The sequence below is a fragment of the Oxyura jamaicensis genome, chromosome 1, assembly GCF_011077185.1.
Source record: "Oxyura jamaicensis isolate SHBP4307 breed ruddy duck chromosome 1, BPBGC_Ojam_1.0, whole genome shotgun sequence".
Lineage (NCBI taxonomy): Eukaryota > Metazoa > Chordata > Aves > Anseriformes > Anatidae > Oxyura > Oxyura jamaicensis.
Window position 1 is genome coordinate 76,623,099 of NC_048893.1, and position 24,663 is coordinate 76,647,761.

Genomic DNA, 24,663 nt, shown 5'->3' on the forward strand with positions numbered 1-24,663 from the left:
CTGGTCTTTAACACTGTTTCAACAGAAAACCTCAAGCCTTCTTGTCAGTTTGGTCAAGTAAGTGAGGTTATTCACCATGGATGGAGTTGCCTCAATACCTAATCTGTCACCAAGAAAAAAGAATGATACCTTAGGCTTTGTCTTTGTGTTGTGTCATATGTCTGTGTGGAGTATTTTATTTCATGTAGATCCTTACTCAAGATAAAACTAGATTAACATTCGTAAGTTACTATCAACTACATGTTGGATGAGCCTTTCTCATGTTTTGTGCTGATTCAGACAAAACTCATGGCACCAGGTGGTTTTCAAAACCCCACTCCTTTTACATATTTCAGCTGTGTCTTGAAATGTAGATGCTTACCTAAAAGGATGTTAAGCAAAGCATGATTAGCACCAAGAGCATTTCTACAATGGTTTTGTACATCAGACATTTTTTATTAAGTGAGAAATATTCAATGTAGTTATGTTCCTCTGCACTAATAGGAAAGACAAAAATAATTCTCCATCCTGCTTTAGGCATGGAAGGTAGCAAGATAGGAAAAGGCTTTTATTGTATTTTTTTTTTTTTTTTTTATCTCTCACCCTTGGTACATAGCACTGAACACACAGTAAACATTTTGCAGTCCATAGCATGGCAGCTTTGTTGCATTTTTTACAGATGAGGGTATTATATTGTAAAGTTTTCATATTTTTGTTGCTCTCTCACAGACCTCATAATCTAAATGCTTTCAGCTTTTCTCCTTTCTCATGCTCTTACGTGAAGCTCAGAGCTTAATGCAAGTTTGCAAGTAACATATTGCTCATAAGCTCTTGGTTCAGGAAATTCAGAGAGGTATCTGTTCAACAGCTACCTGTACTGCTGACGAGTCCATCTCTGCAGGGGTCTCACCTGGCCTGCCTTAGGCGAAATCAGCAATGCAAAGAGGGGCCAACTTTAGGCATGTTAAAGGGTGAAACATAAATGAAACATTTTTTCTTACACCATATGACAAGAAAACCCCACCCGTCAAAACCAAACAACAACAAAAACAACAACAACAACATAACATCAAAACCAAAACCACTCCAACCTCCACCCCAAGCCTGCAATTGGTGTAACAACTTCCACCTTTTTCAGTTGTAAACATTGCCTCTCTGGGATTAGAGGTATTGATCCTGAAACCTCACTATTTAAAGGAAGACATCTGAAGGAAACTGGGCTGCCTTTCTGAACAGCTAAGCAAATAGAGCTATGGGTATGTTTACAGTGGTGGATAAAAGAATAGATGTGGACTGTGGACATTTTGTTTTGCATAGTCAGTGTGTAAAAACTGTGGCTGCAGTGACAGATTATTGCTGAGACACATTAATGCACATCTTTCCACTGAGTAATTGTTCTCCTGTCAAAAACACCAGTGCAAAAAAGTGTCTAGGCTTTCCTTCTAGAACTGCAAGGTTGCTCAGAATTTTGCCTCTAGTTTTCTTCAAATCCCTCCTGAATGTGCTTAGTAGCAGGCACCATGAAGTCTTGCTGACTTCCTGCTTGGCAATATATATCTTGCCTTACCTCAGATAGAATTACTTTGCAGCAGAGATTACCATTTTGTGTTGTGTACATGTTTATGTGTACACCTATGTGGACATCCACGTACACGTGCATTGCTTCTCATGCACCGAGGGCTCTCAGGACACAACAGTAGCACAAAAATTACAAAGTTGTACTATGAGATTAAGTGTCTGACTTGCTCTGGTTCCACCATAGATCCATGGCCTGCTATTGCATTATTTTTAATGGTGAAGGGAAGAACAACATTTTTTTCAAGTCTGACAAGTAAACAAAGTTCTGTCTCTGTGTCTCTCCTTCATTTGCAGGTGCTAAGCTACTGTGGCACACTGGGGCAGCTTGGCTTTGCAACCTCTCTCTAGCTGGAAGCATTTTTTTCCCCAAGAAATGAAAAACAAACAAACAAAAAAAAAAACTCAATAAGCAGCTTATGATCTTCTCCTCACCTTACTTTGAGTAATACCTTCCTAAATCTGCTGCAGGCCATAACTCTTTCTTCTGCCATTGATGATTCCTTATGGATAATTCTCATAATCTGTCATCTAGAATTAGCTCTTGTTTTAGGTTCAAACTGGTATACTTGTTCATATAAAATATGTTTTCAAAGGTTACAGATTTGGGATTAAAAATATCTCACCCAAAACTCTGTCCAGAGTTACCACTGGAAAATACATATGTACCAAGATGCATTAATAACATATCATCTGAACTAAGCAGCTGAAAGACAAGGAGAACCAGACAGTTGCATTTACTTTCCCTGCCAAAAATCACTCCAAATTTCAACAGCGAGATAAGGTGGTTTGTTCATTTAGGTCCCACAAGTAATTCCTATGGCTTTATCTGTATATATTAAACAGATGCAAATACAATTTGACCAAGCAGAGTCATAGCAGTTTTGGTAGAGGGCAAATGACTGCCTCAAGTAAGTATCACTTCATTTAGAAAAAAGTCCCATTGTTTTCATTTAGCTGCTACAATCACTGCTAAGTGACTGCCATGAGAAACACTTAGGATTCAGTGTTTTGCTCAATGTGCTTTTTTTTTTTAAAAAAAAAAAAAAATAATAATAATCTAACATGTCTGTTAACCATATCCCACTAAACACTGCACACCTATTTTAAAGTCTCAACCAGATAATTCATTCACTATTGTTAAATGGTACACAAGTACACATCTTTTTATTTAAAGTAAGAACAGTTGTCAAGCCAAGTGACACAAATAGAATGAACTCAAATCAAGAAATATACAAAAGCAACTTTGAAAATATGAGCTAAAGGCTTGGGCTGAAAAAGTGCATGAAAACACAGATGAATGTTTTGCCTGCCTGTTGATGAATTTCTCCCAAAACAATAAAGATAGGAACATGACAAATACATGATTTGCAATAATCATAGGTGTAAAGTTATTGTTTGAGTGTCCTCTGCTGGACAGCACGTGGCATAGCAATAAAAGTACTAGCATACACAGGATGAATTTTACTTAGAAAACATCGCTACAAAATTCAGATTAGTTCTTACATTTCATACAGACTTAACTAAAAAAAAATTACTTTTTAATAAAATGCTACAACTTTGAGATTTGTAAATATAATTATTTACTCTAAGGCAGAAAACGTTCATCTGAATTAAGACAAAAATATTTCCTGGAAAAATACTGCTTTTGTTAATTTGCAGTGGCAGTTTGTTGCAATGACTCAGATAAGGTGTAAGCAGTTTTCTGGAAGGCTTTGTTTTTGTTTTGAATTCTGACTGATGAAATCACAGTGCAACTTAAGTTCGTCATTCTGACGTCACTCCACTGCACAGATCTGCGTATGGGATCCGCGTCACATTTTGTGGGGCTTTTGTGGCTGTTCTGCCACCACTCATCTTTGAACCCATTAAAAATTGTAGACTAGCTCTGTTGAGAATGCTAAGGGAGACTTTTCTGTATCTTTTCAGCACTTAGTTCAGTTCCTATAATTTGTTCTGTCTGTTATTTATAGCCAGGTATATGTAAGTCAATTTCATACTTATATGTAAGTTTTTCTTATTGTTGATCACAGATTTACTACCAGTTTGCCTTTCTGAACTTTCTAAACTATTATTTAATTATTCATGACATTGTGAAAGCTGTTTTTAAAGGAAGTTGTCCTGATTCATGCAATACTGGTCTAGATGGCTTTCTAAATACATGATTCGTTCTCTGCATCAGGAGAACCCGCCAAATTTTCTTTGCTCTTGCAATTATCATCTTTATTCATGGGAACATCTTCTTTTCCTCCATTCTTTGTAGGTCTGGAGTTCTTATTTTGAAAGTGTTTCTTTATAAATATAAAGAAAAGGATCGCAAGCAAGTAGGAAGGACCTCTCAACAATGCTGATAAACCAAGGTAGACATACCTGTGGGATAGAGCATAAAAGGTAGTGCCAGATGTTATTTGTTTCTAAAGAAACTGAAGAAAATCACTTTTAAAGGCTTTTAAGGATCGCTTATATACCAAATCCACATAGTAGCTCAGGGGAAGACAATTTGAAAAGTCAAATGGCACAACAATCTGGACATTTTGGCTAGTAAAAACATCTGTTAAAGAATATATAAAATTCTATTTGCTTATGAAAATAGTTGCAGAGGTAAATTTGCATGTCTTTCCTCTTGCTGTTAAATTATAAAGCCCTAGGTCTTTTAAATTGATTCAATGGATATTAGAATAGATATTTTATTCCAACAGTCCCTGTCATTGATGCCAAAGGATTTTTGCACAATATAAAAACTGGCTAAAAAGCCAAGAGTTTAGGGTTTAATCATAAAATTCCTCAATTTCAGGAATTTTGTGATGACCAAATCTGAGTCCAGAGCTAGTATCTGACACCATGACATTTGATCAGTGGCCTCATACATTACAGTATGACAGACCAAGTAGTTTCTACCTGTATCAAGGAAATGCATGAGGCTTGTGGTGCTCTACTTTGCCTTACCTGTATGCATTGGAGTCATACAACCTACAAGCCCCCCGCTGCCCACAGCTTCTGCTTCCCCATTTCAAGCATGTTTTGTCAATCAGTGCACCAAAATAAACTGGAGCAGGAATCCCAGCTGCAATGGAAAAAGCAAAAATGTCTCAAGATATCACAGGAAAAGATGTCTTTTTCAAAGGCAGCATTATGTTTTCTTAGTAGCAAGTCATCTGCTGCAAGAGTGTTAAGAGTGGCAATAGGTGGATTGGACTGTGGGGAATCTTTTCTTTTATCAGAATAACTTTAAGCTGGAACACCCTCTCAGCGCCCTAGGGAGCATCAGTTCCCAGGGAATGTACTCTAATGGTGGAGATTTGACCAGACTTGTAGTTGAGCACACTGATTCTTCCATCGTGCTGGTTTCTTGAGTGTGGCATCCAGTACACGCCAAGCTGATGTGGGGGAGAGGTGGATCAGTTGTGTGTTTGCAGCACTGAACTGATACAGTTCCCACTTCTACACACAGCCTGAATTAACCTTCCCTTCATCTGTCTGGTAGTGTCTGATAGTCCTTTCTTTCTGAATAGACACCACCAAGTGTACGGGACTAGAGGTACTGAATATGCTTTTCAAAAATGAGAGTAGAGCAACTGAAATCCTTAGTGTGATTTGGCCAGATATAAGCTTATGCTTTACTACAAAAGCTGGCAGACATGGGATAAAATCCTACCCTTGCTGAAGCAAAGGTGGGAAATGACTTCAGAGAAATATGTGCTTTGACATGCACAGGACCATGTTTCATGTTGCCTTTGCTCCTACATGGGCATCCTGTATTCTTAAACAGGAAATAATATATTTTGTTGTAATAGGTATATTCTCAGCCTGTTGTATTTTAGGGTTCTTGTGAAAGTGTGAATTCAATAAGCTATCTATAAAGGCCTGCAAGTTATGATAATTATGATCATCACGGTTGTAGCCAGGATGATGGGAGAAATGCTGTTTTGGGATATTTGGAATATTCCTTACATAACAAAGAGGGGAGCAGATTTGATCTCCAAGTCACTGTAGATCAATGCCAGCTTTCATAAATCAGTAACTGTGGCTCTACACCTTCTTACAATAGAAGGAGCATACTCTGGAGGTGCTGAAGCAGAAGCTTATAAGAAAGGGGAAAATCTATTTTTTTACGTTTTTATTTTTATTTTTCCCATTGCCAGAAAAGTTCCAAACTCGGCATTGTTTGTCCTGAGTGGTGGGGGAGAAATTCTGCCCCTCCATTGTTTGAATAAGAAAATACAATATGACAAAATAAGTGTTCCTTCTTGTCTCCAAATGTCTCATCACAATCCTGAGTAGAGACTACAGCCCAAATTTGGAAGCCATTGTCATTTTTTTAGGCTTTGTAGCAAATCCAGCTTGATTCTTAACACATATTTCTCTACGTTTCTGAAAAGCTGGTATTCTTATTCCATCAACAAAGAGAACAAAAGAGAACAAAAGAAAACAGAGCAATGTTTTCTTGCCAGCCTAGGCATGTTAATCAACCATCTCATTAACTACTCTCAAAAAAAAAAAAAAAAAAAAAAAAAAAAACATTGCTGCATGCTTAGGGGTAATGATATGTAACCTGTTGTGTACCAGGAAAAGGAAGTTTTAGTGTAGAGAAAGCACTTTGCTATGGACAAAGTTGTATTGGTGTTGAATGAAGTCCTGCCAGAGCACTTCTTTTCAGTTTCACTTGCAGCACTGCATCTCACTTAGCCACTGGTTTAATGGCAAGTTTGAAACCTTACAGAATTATTTAGAAATTCAAGATAAAATATATTTTTTTTTCAGAAACTTTGCCCATTTTGGAATACCAGGCTCCCAGAGTGCAACACCATTTAGTCAGCAGGTCAAATCTTTTCAAAGTTGTCAGCTGACTTCCCAATGAACTCTGCAGCATATGTTGGACCTTCAGGAACAACCCAGAATGTTCAGCTATTTCAAGTATACATGTTTTACAAATGGTGATTGCATTGGTGCTATTTAAAGCTATGCAAAAAAGCATCTTAGAATGATTTCACTTACCTAGCATTCTCATAATGAGTGTGTATAGACCAACTGCAAGAGACTTCAACTCTGGCTGAACACATCTGAAAGAAAGATGGATAAGTAAGAACGATTTTCCTATCAAGTGTTTAGACATGCCTATTAAATTGCTGTTAATTTCCTCAGACTGAACACTCTTAATGACAGAAAGTCAAGCTTTGCAAGGAGAATGCTTCCTACGATTGCTGAAAATACGCTAAGTGGTATGAAAAAAGTGAATGAATCTATTGTTTTCTATCATGTATCTGTCTCCTGGGAAGTCCATTCACTAAGTATAATTAGAGAATTGAAATTTTAAAGTCATAATCACAATCTATACTAGTGTTAATGAAATGGGCTCCTCAACTGCCTTGAATCCATAGCATATATTTTCCTCACCTGATAGAAAATATCACATTGTCCTAGAACAAAAATGTTGTGAGTAGCAGCATTTTTGCAGCATCTTTTTTATACCTGAAGACATTCCTCAGTACAATGCTACATCTGGAACTACACAAAGCCATCTGGCAATAGGACCATCTATTTCATGAGGAACCACACTTCAAGCATCCAGTATGTGCACTGATCTTGAATCCATTATATATCCTGTCTCTGACATCTCCTTACAAATATTAACATGGTCAACACTCAGAAAAACGTTTCAAAGGAATTAGAAAGGGAGATGAGGTTGCATTCTCTTTTTCATGCTCATTTAAGATGAGACAATGCCCTCAGGATTCCAATTAAATTTATCACTAATACATTTTTCTACTAACTGAAATTTCTCTTTGGATTACTGAAACATATATGTAAATTGGCATATATGGTTCTGAATCATTTTGATCCCCTCATTGGAAAAGCTCAACCATCAGCACAGTTTTACTTACCTAAAGATAATCATGTATGCTGGTGTGCCTCCCAATGCATAACAAAAGCCACTTATGACTTGTATTACTGTATAATAAATAAACTTCACTGAACAATCATCACTTTTGGGACATTGCCCCAAGGTGACAGAGTTGTTTCCTGACCATGAACTGCTGGCTTCAAGACAGCTACAGTTATGGAAGACCTGGAAGACACAAAACAGATATGGTAGGACATTGCTCATGCAATGGGGAATCCTGCCTTCAGACACAGGCAGAGTCTGAAACCCTTCTAAGCATCCTGGTTTTTTCTTGCTTGCCTTTCTTGAGGCAATGGGCAGCAGTTTCTTTTCTTTCCTACAAATGATCAGACTAGGAAGGGATGTTCCAGCATCTTTTTATCAGTGGACACAGTATCACTTTTTGGAAGACGTTTGGAGTACCTTCAAGACCTCTGAACCTGTCCTCAGCCTTTATGTACCTGAAGACCAGTTGAAGGGGAACAGAAAGGTTTAAGGGAATGTGCTAGTTGTCTCCACCTGTTAACTGACTTTGTGAAATGTGCCTGGGTCACTGCTCCCTCTCTGCTGAGGCTGATCCACCAGAGGTACCTCACAGCTGTAAGTAACAGCTACCTGTCAAGACACAACTCATGTAGGTCCCTGCCCAAGATCAGCAGTAGGTGTACAGATAGCTTAAGAGCAATAGCTTTTAATTAGGGCTTGTGGGGCATGGGGATCTGCTTATGTAAGGGGAACTGTGGTCCATGAACCTTAACCTCTACAGAGGGCAGACTTATGTTGTAGGCAGAAGTCCCACTCTCACAGACATTTAAACTTGCCTTTTAAACAGCTGTTACATTAATGATGTGTATCGTGGAAGATATTATGGTATGTTAATGTAATTTAACTACTGGTTAAAAAATCTTCAGGGCAGCCAAAATGAGATTTATGAGAAGCAAACCACAGGCAACCTTCAGACAACATGTAAACACTCTGAATCACTAGTTTCCCACATTCAGTCCACAAAAGATGTAAGTTAGTAACTACAACAAAGAGCTAGGGCTTTTTTCTTAATCTGCAGTAATTCAGAGAAAATTATGTCTTCTATGCTGTTTGTAGCCAGAAATCATAAATACTTTACTGACTCTTCCCCACTAAATTTGGTTTCCCTTAAAAGCATTATACTGCAGAATTCCTGATGTTAAATGGAAAATAAGCTAGTAAAAAAAAAAAAAAAACAGAAGCTAGAGCAGGCCCTTACCATGCTCTTTCCATGTCCCACTGACGTCATACACCCAGCTAGACATGCCGAAATGTATGTCAGTCCGTTGTCCCCACATACAGGATCCCACACATTGGTGGCACATTTGCAGTCAGAATTGCAGTCAGAAAACATGGCATTTTCATGGTATGGAATTGGTTTGCTTAGAAGTTAAGTTGCAACAGAGTAAGAACAACTTGACAGAGTAAGAATAACTTTTAATTCAGCAATGATACCAGTGTAGCCCTTTACACACAACAGTGTCACTGTTCTGAAACCCATCTCACAAGCCCAGAATATGTATTTTGAGTCTCTGCAATATTGATCTCTTTGCTTCAGATTCCATCCCACTCACAATCATATTAAAGTGATCACAAATTTACACAGAATGCTATAGCAAATAAAGTAGCTGCTACTGATTCTAGTTCCCAATTATAAACAGAAAATAGAAAGAAAAAAAATGAAAGTCTTTGAGATGTCAGTTGTACCCAGAGCTATGAACAGTTAATATAGCCTTATCAAGCACTTCTTTAGCTGTTGGTAAAAGCGCACCAGTGAGAAACTAGACTTCTTGGTCTCCATCATTAAAAATAGTCCTTGCTTAGAGCCCAGAAGGTATGAAGAATGCTGTATTCCCCTTTACTTTCAGACATCCTGAACTGAGTTCTGTAACAGGGGGATATCTTCCCACATCTTCTTTCTTGTTTAACTAAGCTTATGTGCTCGGCATTTCTTTCATCTCAGAGCTTACTAAACACATTTCCTAGTCCACTATTTGGGTTTTTAACGCACAGAGCAAGAGACAGACAATTAGTTCTCAGCTTCCATAAAATATTAAAATCCTTGGCATCTTGCCTGTCATGTTCCACATTTTTAGCTTTGAACCAGTATGCCTCGATTAATGAACTGTATTGTCAAATTGATGAACTGTGTGAAAGCCTCCAGGGAGATGCAGAAAGGGATACACCAGCCATGAAGTACTCTTAGTAAGATGGACATGAGATAGTGCCAACCCATATGCTAGTGTTTTGCTGGGTCCTTTGTAATGATGTTCTTGCACAAACCCACTGTTCTGGTATCTTTATTCACTCCTAGAAAAAATAATAGCTTGTACCTTTTAAACCCTGGTTCTATCTCGAGAGGAAAGAACAACTTCAGAAGGCATAAAAGCTTCATTTCAGTTTACAGCAGTCTGAGATTCTAGGATGCTGCAGTCTTTCTGTCTCTGTGCAGGATGTGCTACTAATGCTCCGGTACATATACTTCACCTTTTTACTGGGTCTGAATGCACTCTGCAAGAAGATTACTTCTGGTGTAGAGGTGGCACTAAGTGAAACAGCAATATCACTCCCACAGAGGCCTAAACCTTCATTGGTAGCAATGCAATTTTGCTAATGTGTTTCTAAGTAAACTGCAACAAATGTGCTTTGGCAGGCTGACACTCTGCTGACCAACAAAAACTATGACAATGACACTTATTAGTGTTTTCTTCCTCTAAGCATTGCAAAAGCATGTTCTCATTTTAGCCTCGATATCTTAGTATATTATTTGAACTATTGCTGCCATGAAGAAAAACACAGTCTTCATTTTATACTTACCCATCATAGGACACTGTTATTCCTGCTACCACATGGTTCTCACAGCCAACAAAAAAGTGCAAGAGAGTGAGGACATAAGCCAAAAATGACATGCTAAATGCAAACTTGGTTGCTCCAATGATGCCCATTTTGTACTTTTTCATTATGAGCCCTCCTAGGAAAATCCCAATACCAACAGGGGGTAAGGATGTCAGTCCTGAAAGAGATTAGTTAAGGGGAATGTTAAAATAAAAGAGTAACACTGAGCTTATGAGCCAAACTCTGTCCTCAGGCTGATGTCCCTGGCAGCTGAAAGTTGTATTATAATGAGTCTAAGAGGCTTTCTGCTGAGCCTAGTCCTTGGGTTGTGTATGTTATTTTGAAGCGTCTAACTCTCAAAACCCCCTGTATGCACAGCTATTTGACACAGTGTTTGCTCCCGCTTTGCAAGGTACCCAGCAGTCAGATGTTGAAACATTATAAACTCCCACACACCATTCATTGAATATTTTGGGTGTTTTTGCTATAATAATAGAATATGGTATAAATAATTGAATGGAATATTATGTGTATATATATATATACACAAATATAAATAATATAATACAGTTATTTATTATGGCTCTATAGACACCCAAACTGTAGTTTATATGTTGCCTTTATCTAATTCAAGTTCGGAGAGACTGCCATTTACATCAGTCTGTTCTACAAGTGTAGACTACACAGTGTAACTCACCTATTAGAAAGTTAGATTTAGATGTAGATTGTCCATACTGCTGTTCCATGTACTTTGGCTTGTAAGTCAAGAAACCAATAAAGCTACTGAACTGTAACAGTGAGCAACACAAAAATGTAAAGTACATTCGATTACTCAATATTTTTTTCAGGGAGGTATAGAAATCTGAAAGAAAGGGATATATGAGTTGGCTTTGAAATATACATGAAATAATTACTGGTGAGTAATCTATGAAATTTAGGGCAAAATGTTTCTCTTAGATGTCCAAGGGCAAGTCCTACTGATCTTCATTTGCTTGTGAATATCTGAAAACAAATCTTGCTCTTGAAAACTCCAGAGGTTGAGATAAGGAGGGAGAACCTTAAAAGAACACAGAACTGCAGATTAACGCCTGGGTCCTATAGTGAGAAGACAAAAGGGCTCCGTTCTGAAGCAGAGCCTTGTTTTAGCTTACATGAATATCATCACAGTTTCAAGGCTAAGTGTCAAGTGTCATTGTGGAGATGCCCAGTGGCATATCTTCCACTGCGATCTGAACCAAGACAGTAGAATATTTTTGATGATGGAAAGCCATCTCTTCCCTTCATCTTTTCCCTCTCTTTCTTATTGTAAGGACTGCACAATCAGAACTGGCATTCTAGCCTGCCATATTTTCCTCTGGCAGCAATGCATTTCAGAGTCTTCATGAGCTTTATGATGATCAGAAAAGTAATTTGGCTTCTTATATTGCAAAGGAGCCCTCTAGTGTTTTCTTTAGCTGCTGATACAGAAATTTTGTTTCCACTTTCAAATTTGTAGTGCAAACTTTCAGAGGTAGGTTCCATTCAGGCAATGATACATACAGAACCTCATAGAATCACAGAAACATTTAGGTTAGAAAAGATCTCTAAGATCAAGTCCAACATTAACCTAGCACTGCAAGTCTACCACTAAACCATGTCCCTAAGCACTACATCCACACGTCTTTTAAATACCCCCAGGGATGGGGACTCAGCCACTTCCACAGGCAGCCTGTTCCAATGCTTCACAACCCTTTCAGTGAATACTTTTTTTCCTAAAATCCAAACCTAAACCTCCCCTGGCACAACAGGAGGTCATTTCCTCATGGCCTGTGGTTGTTGCTTGGGAGAAAATGTGGAATTTTTCCTCATCTTTGGGAACACAAAGAACTAACTGTCATCCAGGCAATTTTTATTCTCATACTGACAGCTCAAATAAATTCATATTATTTAGCACTAGACCATTGACCTCCAAAAAAAAAAAAAAAATAATTGTAATAAGTACTTTTACAATGCATTTCGCCTCTTCTCTCTCTCTTCCCTTTCCTTAAAAACAGTGTGCTTTTTTCCTTCAAAAAGAGTGCTTGGAGACATCACACATTATTTATATGCAGTATTATTTTATGGAATTTTTCACGGTTTTAATTGAAAGTTTTAATGAATGTTAATCATCTGTCATTTTCATTAGCAATCTCTGCTCTGCCATATGCTGTTCTTGAAGAAGCTCCTTGACTTCTCACAATATTTATTGGAAGCTTCATTTCCTGGGAATAGCTAACTCATTTAGAAAGAAGTGTATGGGAGGCAAAATGTTCTGAAGAACTATCACATTTCTGCACTACTTTGTGCCAATTACTTTCCATATTTATACAACATACAAAACACTTGCCTTTCATCATTGTTGACCACTTCATTGTCTTAGGTTCTGCAGGAGTAATTGTCTTCCTTATGGCTCCCATATTTTCCAGGAGACTAGATGAAGTTTTGTCATGATTAGCTTCTGCTGGCCTTTTCAGACTCTTTGGCAGGAAGCAAAATGGAATAGCAGCTAGGAAACTGATCACTCCACCTATTAAAAAACCAAGCCACCATGCACCCACCCATCGGGAATCTTGTGGAGTGATAGTGATGCTTCCTAGAAATAATATAAACAGAACCAAGTTACCTAAAGGAAGAACACAAAACTTCCCACTTTTTGTCTGCTAAAATAGCTACATTTTTACAATGGCTGAGTTTCAGTGGTAATGATAATCATCTAATGAGAGACCTTTCACCCACTGAAGGCATCAGGAATCATACCCTTAACAGTGTTATATTTCATGTGTCTGTCTGCATCTTATTCTCAGTGCCATTTTGTGTCACACAGGGTAACCCAGAGGTCCTTATCCAACACATAGAAAACTGAGTGGCCAGGAAACACCATCTCAGAGGCAGTCCCTGCCTCTTAAGGGAATAGGATGCAGGGCCATGGCCACCACTTATGGGGATTACCCTTACCCTCTAGAATTCTGTGGATGTGATTACATACATGTGTTTTCTTTTCATTCAAATAAGCAAGAACTGGCAAAAAGAATATAGGGTACTGCAAACATTAAATGAATTGTAGGTAACAGAAAATGCCCAGCTGAAAGAGCTGGTAACCCAACAAAACAAGAAAATTGATGAGCTAACAAAACTCTCTTATTAAGATTCCGTTTTAGAAAAACTTTAGTCTGTAAGAGTTCTTGGTACTAATTTTTAAAATTAAATTTATATTTTAATCCTTTAAACCTAAAGAAGTGTTCTAAAATATTTTCATTTTCTAATTCTGCCTTTATCCTAAAAGCTTTCAGAAATGTAGTAAATTTATATCAATGTATATAATAAAATTAATATAATTAAGGTAATCTAAATATAGTTTAATTAATATAATTCATATAAAAAATCTGGTGTAGAGGAACCTGTTGGCAACAGGTATTAGCTTACTTTCACTTTACCTCTGCTTCACTTACCTAAATCCACAAATCCAACATCCACGTATAGTTTTGCACATAAAGATCCCAGCAGAAAACCAAACATTGGGCCAAACATGCCTATTGTGTGCAAACATGCTGGAAATATAATGAAGCAAATGCTAGTAAATTTTAATGGGTTAATGTTTTCTTCTGCAGGGGATGATCAACCTCTTACACTAAGAATCTCCCAGTTTACTTTATGTTGAGATTACCTACGTATACAGGAACATCCTCTTCCTTAGCAAAATCATCAAGATAAGAGATGCCCAGTGGTGTTATTGGAGTTTCACCAATTCCACGTAACATGTTTCCCAGTAAGATATATATCCACATGTATGATGATGGTTCCTTCTCACAATCTGTAGATAATGAGAGGTTACATTTTCATAATAGAATAGTTGAATGGGGAATAGTGACAAATCAGAGGAAATTCAGCGAAAACTTAGTATTTAGGTATTAACAGCATTCACCTTATGGAAGTTTAATGGCAGGCTGTCAACCACATTATAACTTTTAATAATCTTTTAGTATCACTTTCTTCCACCTCCATTTTATTTGGTTTCTAAAGATACAGATAAATATCACCCATCAGAAAAAATGTCGATATGAAAAAAAATACAGACTGATATTATCACAAATATATTATCTGGCATATAAAACCAGAAGTTTGAGAAGATTGGTGGGACACAGCTTGACTCTTTCTCTATACATGACCCATGCAAAGCAACCTGTATAACAGCTGTATTCCATATTTTAAGTAAGATCATAGAGATCTCCATTTATTTCCAGTTAACTCTGTGCAACTTCACCCACCTCCATATCTCTTCCAGCCCCCAAACCCCTGGTTCTGGGTAACTGAATCCTTTCAGAAATCTCTTTGCACGCAGTCTCAGCATCTCCTTCAGTTTAGGGTGATTTCATTGTAATTTGGAAGTATGAACATAGGAAAGCTGAGATCTGGATCCCAGTAATTTGTGTTTGCTGAATGTTTCTTCAGCAGAAGAAATGAACAAAATGCATTGAAGTGTTGGTAATGTTCTCAGGTAGGTAGAGACTGAAGTTAGAAACCTAATTGGGCATCTTGTATTGGGCAATAATTTGCAACCAAAGGTAAAACTAATTTCTATATTTGTGCTTACAGTTCCTTACCTGATTTGGAAGCCTCCAACAAGGTTTTGTTCACATCTTGACGAAGGGAACATGGATTTATGCTTGAAGTTAAGTTGGCAGAAGATGCTGTATGTGATGCTGTCTCATACTTATAACTGAAAACACACAATTGTACATTTAGAAGCAATGATCTGTAGGTAAATACCAGTGCAGTAGGGCAGAAATAAGTCAATTGCTGTTTACCTAAAGAGAAAGTTATTTTTGTTTAAATATCAATCCAGACTGCTACTGAAGGAGCAAGAAGGAAAATTACTGAAGCACATTTTTAAAATACAGAATAGCAAAACTAAAGAGCAAATAAAAGTTAGAATCATGCATTTGAAAGACATAACTTTTTAAGCTGGAAAGATCAAAAGGGCTTTTGAAAGTAATTCAGGTAGGACTGAATTTCTGCTGTCAACAGTTAGGGTCTGTTCCAAGTGAGATCCCTATGTTGACCAAACTGTGAAGTAGAAAAAGGAGAATCTCTGGATTGTGAATCTCCCTTTTTATCTTAGATAGATATCTGTGGGAGGATGGGGAAGATGTAAGGAAGGGAGAAGTCATCCTTGGGAGGTACCTATTTGCCAGTTATTTGGCATTGGAGTTAGAAAGAGCTGTTGTATAGTAGCAGGTAGATAAAGAGAGTCTCTAAATGACTCTCTTTAGCTGTGTATATGGGAAGCAGGGCAATGCTGTGGGCAGACAGCTGAGCAGCTCAGGTGTTGGAATTTTTTTGACTGCTTTAGCATCATGCTTTTCCCAGATATGAGCTCTGTCAAGGTGCAAAGTACACTGAGTGTAGAAAGAACAACACGGTAAAACACACAATCTGCTTCTAGGAAACGGGCTGGCTCTATTAGATCAGGCAGGCTTATTTTTGAAGTTAAAACAAAGAGTGTTCATCACAGGAGAAAATTGAGACCCAAATTCATGAGGGACTTTATGAGTTTCCTAGTGTAGACAGATACATAGCTTGGCTTAAACAGTGAAAAAAAGTCTTAATGCTAGTGCAAGATCCACTATCATGACAAAAATATATATATATGCATATATATATGTATTCTGTAGGTTTCCTTTTGTATTAGTTTAGCTTAAATTATTCTAATGCACTTAAGAGAGCAACAAAAATGTGTTTCATTATGTTATCAAAGCTATGGCTAGTAACATTATTGCATATAAGCAAAATACAGTAATTCTCTGAATCGGGAGAAGATGCATAAAAATTATTTTAACCAACCATGGTAAATCAATTTAACCAGACATGAGCATTTGGAACAGAAAATGCCCTTGGACCAGTTCTATGAGCACTGATGCATCTGCTGGCTCTGAAGCTCAAAGGCTGCTTTGTGTGAGCAGTTGCTACAGAACAGGGCAGAATCTGTTTCACAAATACACCATCTTACACAACAAGGTTCTGGTTTCCTCTTTCAAGGAGATGGATTTCTTCCAATGAGAACTTCTGTAGGTTGATTTCTTCAATGAGTAATCTCTGGAGCCCTGATTTTATATGAGAGTTACTCGTTACTATAAATAAAGTCAGATTTCAGGTAGAGATGTCACCCAGTATAAGGCTATCAGCTCAGAGATGGCTAAAGTCCTGCTCAAAACAGCACAAGTTTCAATCTTTTTTTTTTTTTTTTTTTTTTTTTTTTTTTTTTTGTCTGGAAGTCATATAGGTGGTTTCTATATTGTGTGAATTCTGATAGGTATAGGAAATTGTGGTTCATAATAATCTGACTTTCCCAACTACGTTATCCTGACATCTCTGTTAGCAAACAGCAATACCACATTATTATATTACCACTGATTTTCTCAATAAGGTGTTCTTACAGTTAGCCATTCAGAAAGAGTATATAATTTGTTAAAGAAATAGTATCAGGGTAGTAGCATGGTTAAAGACTTTCAAAGAACATGATTTTTTAAATGATTTTGTAAAAAAAAAAAAAATCTACTGATTTTGTAGAATCACTTTCTTCTCTGTCTCTTCTCTGAAGAAGTCTGACTGAAAATGAAAGCAAATTGATTTTCATGTTTTATCCAGAAGTTGAACTTTTACTTCAGAAGAGCCATATTTTTTCAGCCAGATATAATGAACAGTGGTGTGTGCGATTCATTGCACATTAAAGTGAGGTGCTATAGGTCTTTGGAAATCCAAGTCTCAAAATGCACCAGCTTTCATTCAAAAATCAGAAAGCAATATCTAACTTCTGTGATACATTATTGAAATTAGTCTTGATAAGTACTTACTATCCCATGAAGAAATGAGGCATTGCTGTTAAAAGACTCCCCAAAGCCATAGTAAAGCATCCAACAGCAATGACTTTGGGCCTGTGAAGTTTAGCTCCAAAGTAGCTTACAAATGCAATAACCAGCAAATTACCTAGAAAGTAATGAACCAAAATTAATGGCAGATGCTACATCTTGTAGTTCTCTAAACTGTTTGTGCATGTTACAGAATATTATTACCCATCTCAAAGCTCCCATCGATGAAACCAACAGTAGAGGATGGAAGGTCAAACCTTCGTTCAATCTGTGTGACGGAACTTTTCATAATTGTACCAGACAATGCTTTACTGAAGTAGCTGAACGATAAAGCAGCGAGAAACATCTGAGGGAAGATTAAGACAAAAAAATAAAAATAAAATGGGAAGTAGGGACAGGAAAACTGGTCCCATAGAGATCAAAATATTTTAAAAACTGTGCAGAACAAGCATCATGGTGTTTATTTGTTACTCAAATTTTAGTGACAACATTGTGTGTGAATTTTCTTGTACCCTACTTATGAGAGAGTGGCGTCAAGGTGGACTCAATGATGTTTGCTCCCTGCTTAAGTTCTCCCCACAGGAAAGGGCTGGTGCTGGATGCTGCACTGAAAGCAGCCACTTGTTTTATTCATGTTCAGGGTTGCAATGGCTGTCTTAATGATCAGACAGCCTGATCTTCCCTGCCTTGCTGATCATAGGTATTCCAGAGCAGGAATCCCATGGACTGTAGAACTTAAATTTGGCAGACAACTCACTGGGGACTGTTTACCTTACTGTCATCCTGTGGATAAAATTTATCAAAAAGCTGAGGCCCATGTTGGGCAATCAAAATGGTGAGATTTCTAGATGTCATGGAAATGTAAAAATTTGCCACAGGTGAAATACCTCATCATGATAGATTTAATGAAACTAGTCCAACCTAAAATCAATCTTAGCTCCAATTATCTTCTGCTTGGGCCACATGTCACTTACTTTATCTCAGTTCATAACTGGTTCTAACTCAAACATATAGCTAGATATGACACCAAAATAAAGGCTTTATGCAAGTTTTCATGGTATCCTAGTATGGGGAAGGCAGTACAGACTTATTTGAGTTCCTCTCTGTCTAAAATATATTTGGAAATATGTGAATCATCTCTGTGTTGCTTCTGTATCATATATTTCAGAAAGGGAAGCTTGACATTCTTTGTAATTTTATAGTTACTTCCACTAAAACACATTGTGGCTTTTGCAAATAAAGGTGTATTTGAAAACAAGTTAAACAAAGTTTGTTTAAATATTATCTAACTATTTCAACATAATCTAAAAACAAATAGACTTATTGCTCAGTGGGTAAAAGTTCCAATACAGCACAATTTTGGGTAAGTAAACAAAAGTAAATATAGGTTCAGACTTTGCAATTCTATCTACTGTAAGAAATGAAGTCAAGCACATGCTTGAAAATAGGTACCTTTATTTTCTTTTGGTCAAGGAATGAAGATAAAATCACATAAGTGCAGGCTTTTGTCCTGATCTGATTTGGATTTCCTGAGCTCAACTGGCAAAAAAGTGTGTGAGAACTACCTTTCCTGCCTTATGCCAGCAGCGGTCTCAGAGGTTTTGACTGGAACTGCAAACTGCTGATAAGCATGAAAACACAAACAAAAATGACTTAGATATTTTGGGTTTGAAAATGCAGTCCCCATGTAAACCCTAAAATATTTGACAGGAAGGTGAGGTAGAAGAACAGTTTGTCATTTGTTACCTCCAAGGTATTATGTCTATTAAACTCTAATTGCCATAAAGTCAGTCACAGGAACATGCAGATACAGATCCACATGCTTGAAGCGCTGTTGATGTATATGACGGTAAAGTTAGTCTCCCAGAGAGCTCAGATTCTATTTTTGTAGGTGTCTTTTTTTGCAGATGTGAGTCAGATAAAAGAAGAAATATAACAAACTTTGCCTGATACTCGAGCCAAACCACTCTGTGTGTTTGAGAAGTTTACAATTCCCTACATTTTTCAAATAATCTTTTATTTGTACTTGAGCCACAAGCAATAAATACTAAAGTCTTTAACATGAAAGCAAAATTCTCACTAGTTTACTAGCTTTGTTCAGTCTGTTGTTCCTGTGTTCTTCTGAAAGTGTGAGTGCTTGGATGAATAAATGGATTAGATGAAATCCTGCAATATGATTCATCTCACCTCATTTTAGCTCTAAAAATGGGTGTTGATAGCAACCTCCAGACGTCAATGTATTGTAGCTACCTGTTTTAGGATGTTTCAAGTCTTCCATTGGAGACTACCTTTTCTTCAGTGACCAAAATGGGGACCTAACTATAAGTAATTTAAGAGTAAACATGTTAGAGTAGATTTTTTTTAATTTTTTTTTTTTATTATTTTTAGGGAAAGTTAGATAAGATCCAACCATTCCCTGCATCTGCAGTGTGTATTTGTTTCCAGAAAGACAGGGGGAACAAGAAGTAAGTAAACTATAATGTCAAACCTTGAATGAGATTTCTTAACATATCACATCAGTAATTTGTGGTGATATTGATAAGAACCAAACCTTCAGTCCTGTGCAACAGGTAGTCTTTTTTCTGACTGGTAGATTTTTGTTTGCTTCATCATCCAAAATCTGGACAGGCTCTGCTTCCTGATTTGAGTCATCCACATTGCTGGATTCAGTTTCCACTGTCATGGTTGATTTGTCTGCTCAGTGATCTGAACCCAAGAGAAAACAATAATTGATATAAAAATACATATGTCAAAATAGAGTTGTTTGATAATTTTTCTAATGAAACAGTAGTTACAAGAAAACACTGAGATGATAAAACTGAATCTTTCCACTGGAAAGGTTTGGCTCAAGGACTTAGATCTTTAAAAGCATATACCTGTTTAAATTTGGAAGTATCTTGTTCTGACATCTTTCTTTTAAAGTGAAATGCTCCTTCACTCTCTCCACTACCCCCACCCCTCACCCCACTTTTTTCTGTCTATAGTGATTTTAATGCTAAAAAGACTATTTCCACAAAAGAGTAAGAGAAAAAGTCTCTGCCCAAAAGTGAAATAGAGGGGTCAATATAGCATCAGCAGTGAAGCACAGAGAGTAGGGGAGCTCTGAATTTGTGAGTCAAGCAGCTTAGGACTCAATCAGCATTTTGGAAAGACGTGTAATCACACTGTGCCATCCAGCTTGTCCTTTTGCACTGACTTGTTGGAAACAACTCTTGATGACAAAATAATAAATTATTTTATCTACCTGGCCTCTTTAACGAGCTTATATGTTTTTTCTTCTTGCAGTATACTGGATGTCCTTAGTCCCCTTCTGTCCACAGAATGCTATCTATATTCCCTGACACATGGAGTCCTCTGCAAGTCAAGATTTAAGCAGAACTGCTCCAGTTCCCCTGGGAAGAGAACACCTAGTATCCAAAGAGGACAGATCATTTCCTCCTTTGAAAGATATAGATATATAGAATATATATCTATAGAATATATATCTATATATAGAAGGATATTTCCTCCTTTGAAGAATATATTTCTGTTGAAAGACTAGTTGCATGATTAAGTTGGATTGGTTTTAGTTCAATGAATGTTACATACTTTAGCTTTTTCTTTTTCTTTCTTTTTTTTTTCAGTTTCTTAATCTTTATATTTGAGAGATGGGTAAGGAATTATATAGAAAAATATTTCAGTGAAATGCTGTAAGGGAAGTCTACATATATACTTGCAAAGTTTATTCAAAGAAGTAAAACACTTGCCCGTTTGTGCAACTCCAACTACAAACAGAACAGATTTCTGAAGGAAGATCCAGATGACACTGCAGAGCCCCTCGGAAAAAAAAAAATGGATCAGTTGAAACAAAGCCTTCTTCAGATCCTGTAGATCTTGACTCACGGAGGAGATAGGAGTATTGGCACTAGTGACCCCAAATCATAGCTCACAGGAACTAATTTATTTCACCTTTCACAGTACTCTGCTCATTTCAGAAAAGAGTGAGAATGATAGAGAGGGGAGGAAACTCATACAAAGAGAAGCTTTCCATGCTTGAATGGAGTTGAAAAAAGTTGGATGAACTTTTCTAGTGCTGGAATAAGTCCATCTGCATTTGCAAATTGCTTTGCTACAGGCCATATGGCAGAGTAACACTTTTCAGAGCATTTAAAGGGTAGGCATTGCTCTAGTGCATGATGGTGAAAAATGTTTTTCTTTACTCAGATGGAACAGGGTTAACACATAAGAATGTTTAAAACAAGTACACACACAAAAAAATAAAATAAAATAAAAAATTCTTGTGATTAAGTTAATGAGCATGTTCTTTAGATACTAATGCTGGCAGAAACAATACCTTTCCTTTCCCATTGCTTCCCACACCCTTCACTCATGAAAGTACCACTGCTTCTGTGGCTGTGCTGTAAATCTGGGTCAGAACACAGATCCACAGAAAATAAAAAATAAAATAAAAATCCTTCCTCAGACAGATAGGAAGAAGAAGAAGAGGAAAAGATATTTCCTCATGTCTGCACAACTACCAGAAGAAATGCTTGTAAAATGAGATTTTTAGCACTCAGGGAGTCAGTACTTATAAGCACATCGTCCTCTAAAATTTGACTGTCCTGATGTAATGTGAAGGTATTAGCTTCTCCCTGTTACAAGGATACACAAAGGACTACAGTAAGATGCTGTGAAAACATGTCATTGCAGGTAACAGACCTACAGAAGTGGCAGTTTTTAGAGAGTTTGAAGGTAGAATCTGAATATAAGGAGGGAAGGTGTGAAGGGAGAGAAGAAACGTGGATAGAAATAAGAGGTAAAGTAGAGAAAAGACAAAGGCAGTTAGGTATCCAGAACTGTAACTGAAGAAGTTCAGCAGGGCATCCTAGTAAATAGTTCAAAGAGAGATTGTGGAGGCACAAAAAAGGAGAACAGTCATATTGAAAGTAGGAGCAGTAAGTGTCAAAGGAAAGGTTAAGAAGTTAGAGGTAAACAGTGAAAAAGGCAGCCAGAGGTAGAGGTTAGGGTACCAAGCAAGATCCAGGCTGATAAAGAGAAGAAAAATTAAGTCAAATTCATCTTCTGGGGGCAAAAGCTAACTGATGCGCACAGAAAAATATGAAGCCAGCTAGAAGATGGTAATTAGCTTCTCCAGAGATCTAGGGAAGGATGCTCAGGCAAGAACAAGTGTGACCAGCTCCTGTCAGTGGTGGATAATGTCTTATCATTGCTTTGCAAAGATACTACTGGAGAAGGTGCCACTTTTGCTGGAGAAGAGTGGGAGAGGGGGAAGTGAAAAGATGATGCAGCCTGTGCTGGACAAATGTCAGTGAGCTATGTGCAAGGATCAACAGTTGGAGCTGCTGGCAGCTTCGCCTGCTGTCCTCAGTTGACCTTGACCTACATGGAAATCTGTTGAAGACAGAGGAGATCAGGGCTGGGAAAATGCCATGCCACAAGAAGATAAGAAACGTATTGATGAAGTTGCTATTTTAGCTTTATTTCACTTTTTTTTTTTTTTTTTTTTTTTTTTTTCCGTCTTTAATAAATTAAGGAGCTAGTTACAAGCTGAGGAAAAGTATGAAATGTGTAAGGAATGTATGAAATGAAAGTATGAAATGAAAAGTATCAAATGTGTTCAATCAGTTATATGACTTCTCTATAACTATTACACTTCACCTTCACAAGCCATTCTGCTGTAGTAATTCCCTGAGGTATCTGTATTTGCAGAAGGGCAAGATCAGTCAAATAACATTTTAGGTTAGTTAGGTAGTCTGTCAGCCTAAACAAAATCCACACTGACTTCCTTCCTCAAGGAAGAAGACAATACGATTCCCAAAAGCAAGAATAAGGAAAGCAAACAAACAAAGAAGCCCCAAGCCATACTGTGAGAATGAAAGGTAATGCTCTTCTAGTTCGATTTTCCATCATACTCAAGGAACATTTGATAAACAGCTGGTCACATTTGTTTGGTCTTGTGCTCAATACAGACTCTTCTGAGAAACAGAAGAGGGAAGATGAAGCATCTTAACCAGTAATCAGTGTGGATAATTTGTGCTGGAGAGAGCTGAGAGATTTCACAGTATTATGGTAAGTGTGTGGCACCTCGCAAGCCCATTCCAGAGGATAGCAGCCACCCTTGCAAATGACAGCCACAGGCTTCTTCAGTGTTTCATGGTATATGATCTTATAGGGCCTAGCTCTGTTCCTGCAAGGTAGATCTACCCCTTATTGAACATTAAAAATAAAAATAAAGCTTGGTTTTCCGCTCCCTAATTATATGCAAATTAATGTGAATAAGAACACCAAGTTAAACAACTTAGCTCGAATAACAGATTTTACAAATGTCAAGGCGATAGATTTTATTGAAGTTATAAAAGAAAAATACAATGATTCAGATAAATTTTTAAAATCCAACAAAGACACTAAGTCCCTGGGCTGTTTTTCACTGTGGTGGCATTCTCAGCAGCTGTATCACTACCCAATAGATTACAGTATAACAAATCAAGAAACAGATTTCTTCCAGTAGTTTATGGAACTGTATCAATTTACAGTAACTGAAATGCTAATCTAGTTGTTTTATGTTTTTTTTTAAATACATTAACAATTCATAATAAGACCTGTCAACTTAATGTAATATGACAAATGAATATCACAGCACCATGCAGGCCTAAATGCTACTTTCGTTGTTCATGACATATGATGCTTACAGTTCAGACAGACACATAAAAATCCATGATGCCATCATTAAAATGTTGATATTTACAACAGGAATGTTAGCGGTGTAATTGGTCACAGGAAACGCAGCCAGTACTACACAGGTAATGTTTGTTAGCCGCAAACGCTAAATGGCAACATTTCGCGGTTAAGACAAACAAAAAGAATATTAAAGAGGTTCCTACCTAGGTTCTGTATCCACAACAACAGCAGTTATATTACCACACAAATGCTCAAAAGCCAGAAGATTCTCTCCTTAAGCAAGGCTGTGTTGGTACTTGGTAGAAGAATCATTAACTTCTAACACAAACTATGGTTTAGGCAGTTTTAATCTTGTCTCCTCCCAGTTCTGCCCTCTGTTAAAGGTCCCAAAATACGTGTTTATCTACAGTGGTCAAAAATTAATTTTGTGAAACATCTGATTTCCTCAGCTTACTTAGTTTATAAATTCAAATAGTTCACACCTTCCTGGCATTTAAAAATTGGATTTCCCAATTTCAGAAGTGTTCCTGCTTTAGCTATCCTACTGATAGCTAAAATGTATTTGGATAACAAGTTTTATTTCCCTAGTCTATGGCTAATGTCATCTAAGGTATGCTAGAGCCAGCCAAGGACTTGCAGAAAGAGAAAATACCATACATTTGGTGTATTGAACAAACTGGGTGTTCAAAAAACACTCATGCTTTGAAGAATGTTTAGGTTTATACTTCAGCGTTATTAACAACGCATGCAAACCCAACCTGAAAGTGTACTGGGGCTGTGTGTACTTTGGATCAGCCCTTTACTGGC

General features: G+C 37.3%; 1 protein-coding gene across 5 annotated transcripts; it reads right to left on the bottom strand.

Moving 5' to 3' along the window:
• Positions 1-907: 907 nt before the first annotated feature.
• Positions 908-24,208, bottom strand: LOC118157455 (solute carrier organic anion transporter family member 1C1-like). Of its 5 annotated transcripts, none has more exons than XM_035311801.1 (16): positions 24,060-24,183; positions 20,925-20,983; positions 19,730-19,884; positions 17,383-17,524; positions 17,164-17,296; positions 14,914-15,029; positions 13,977-14,123; positions 13,762-13,860; positions 12,660-12,905; positions 10,992-11,156; positions 10,277-10,472; positions 8,679-8,841; positions 7,437-7,621; positions 6,550-6,614; positions 4,501-4,618; positions 2,611-3,924 (listed from the first exon to the last, which is right to left on the bottom strand). In XM_035311801.1, exons 3-16 carry the CDS (start codon positions 19,859-19,861, stop codon positions 3,708-3,710), a joined length of 2,124 nt encoding a protein of 707 aa, XP_035167692.1. In that variant the 5' UTR covers positions 19,862-19,884; positions 20,925-20,983; positions 24,060-24,183; the 3' UTR covers positions 2,611-3,707. The 5 variants fall into 5 exon arrangements, 3 of the variants coding, with proteins under 3 accessions (XP_035167692.1, XP_035167701.1, XP_035167684.1); XM_035311810.1 differs by having other exon boundaries at positions 20,925-20,942; positions 24,060-24,163; XM_035311793.1 differs by lacking the exon at positions 20,925-20,983 and having other exon boundaries at positions 24,060-24,208.
• Between the last annotated feature and the right edge of the window lie 455 nt (positions 24,209-24,663).

Coding starts and splice junctions, on each gene's coding strand:
- LOC118157455 (XM_035311793.1), bottom strand. CDS start 19,861: ATGACAGTGGAAACTGAATCCAGCAATGTGGATGACTCAAATCAGGAA. Junction 8,842..10,276: donor ATAACAGTGTCCTATGATGG/GTAAGTATAAAA, acceptor TTAACTTCTAAG/CAAACCAATTCCATACCATG. Junction 4,619..6,549: donor ACTCATTATGAGAATGCTAG/GTAAGTGAAATC, acceptor TTTCCATTGCAG/CTGGGATTCCTGCTCCAGTT.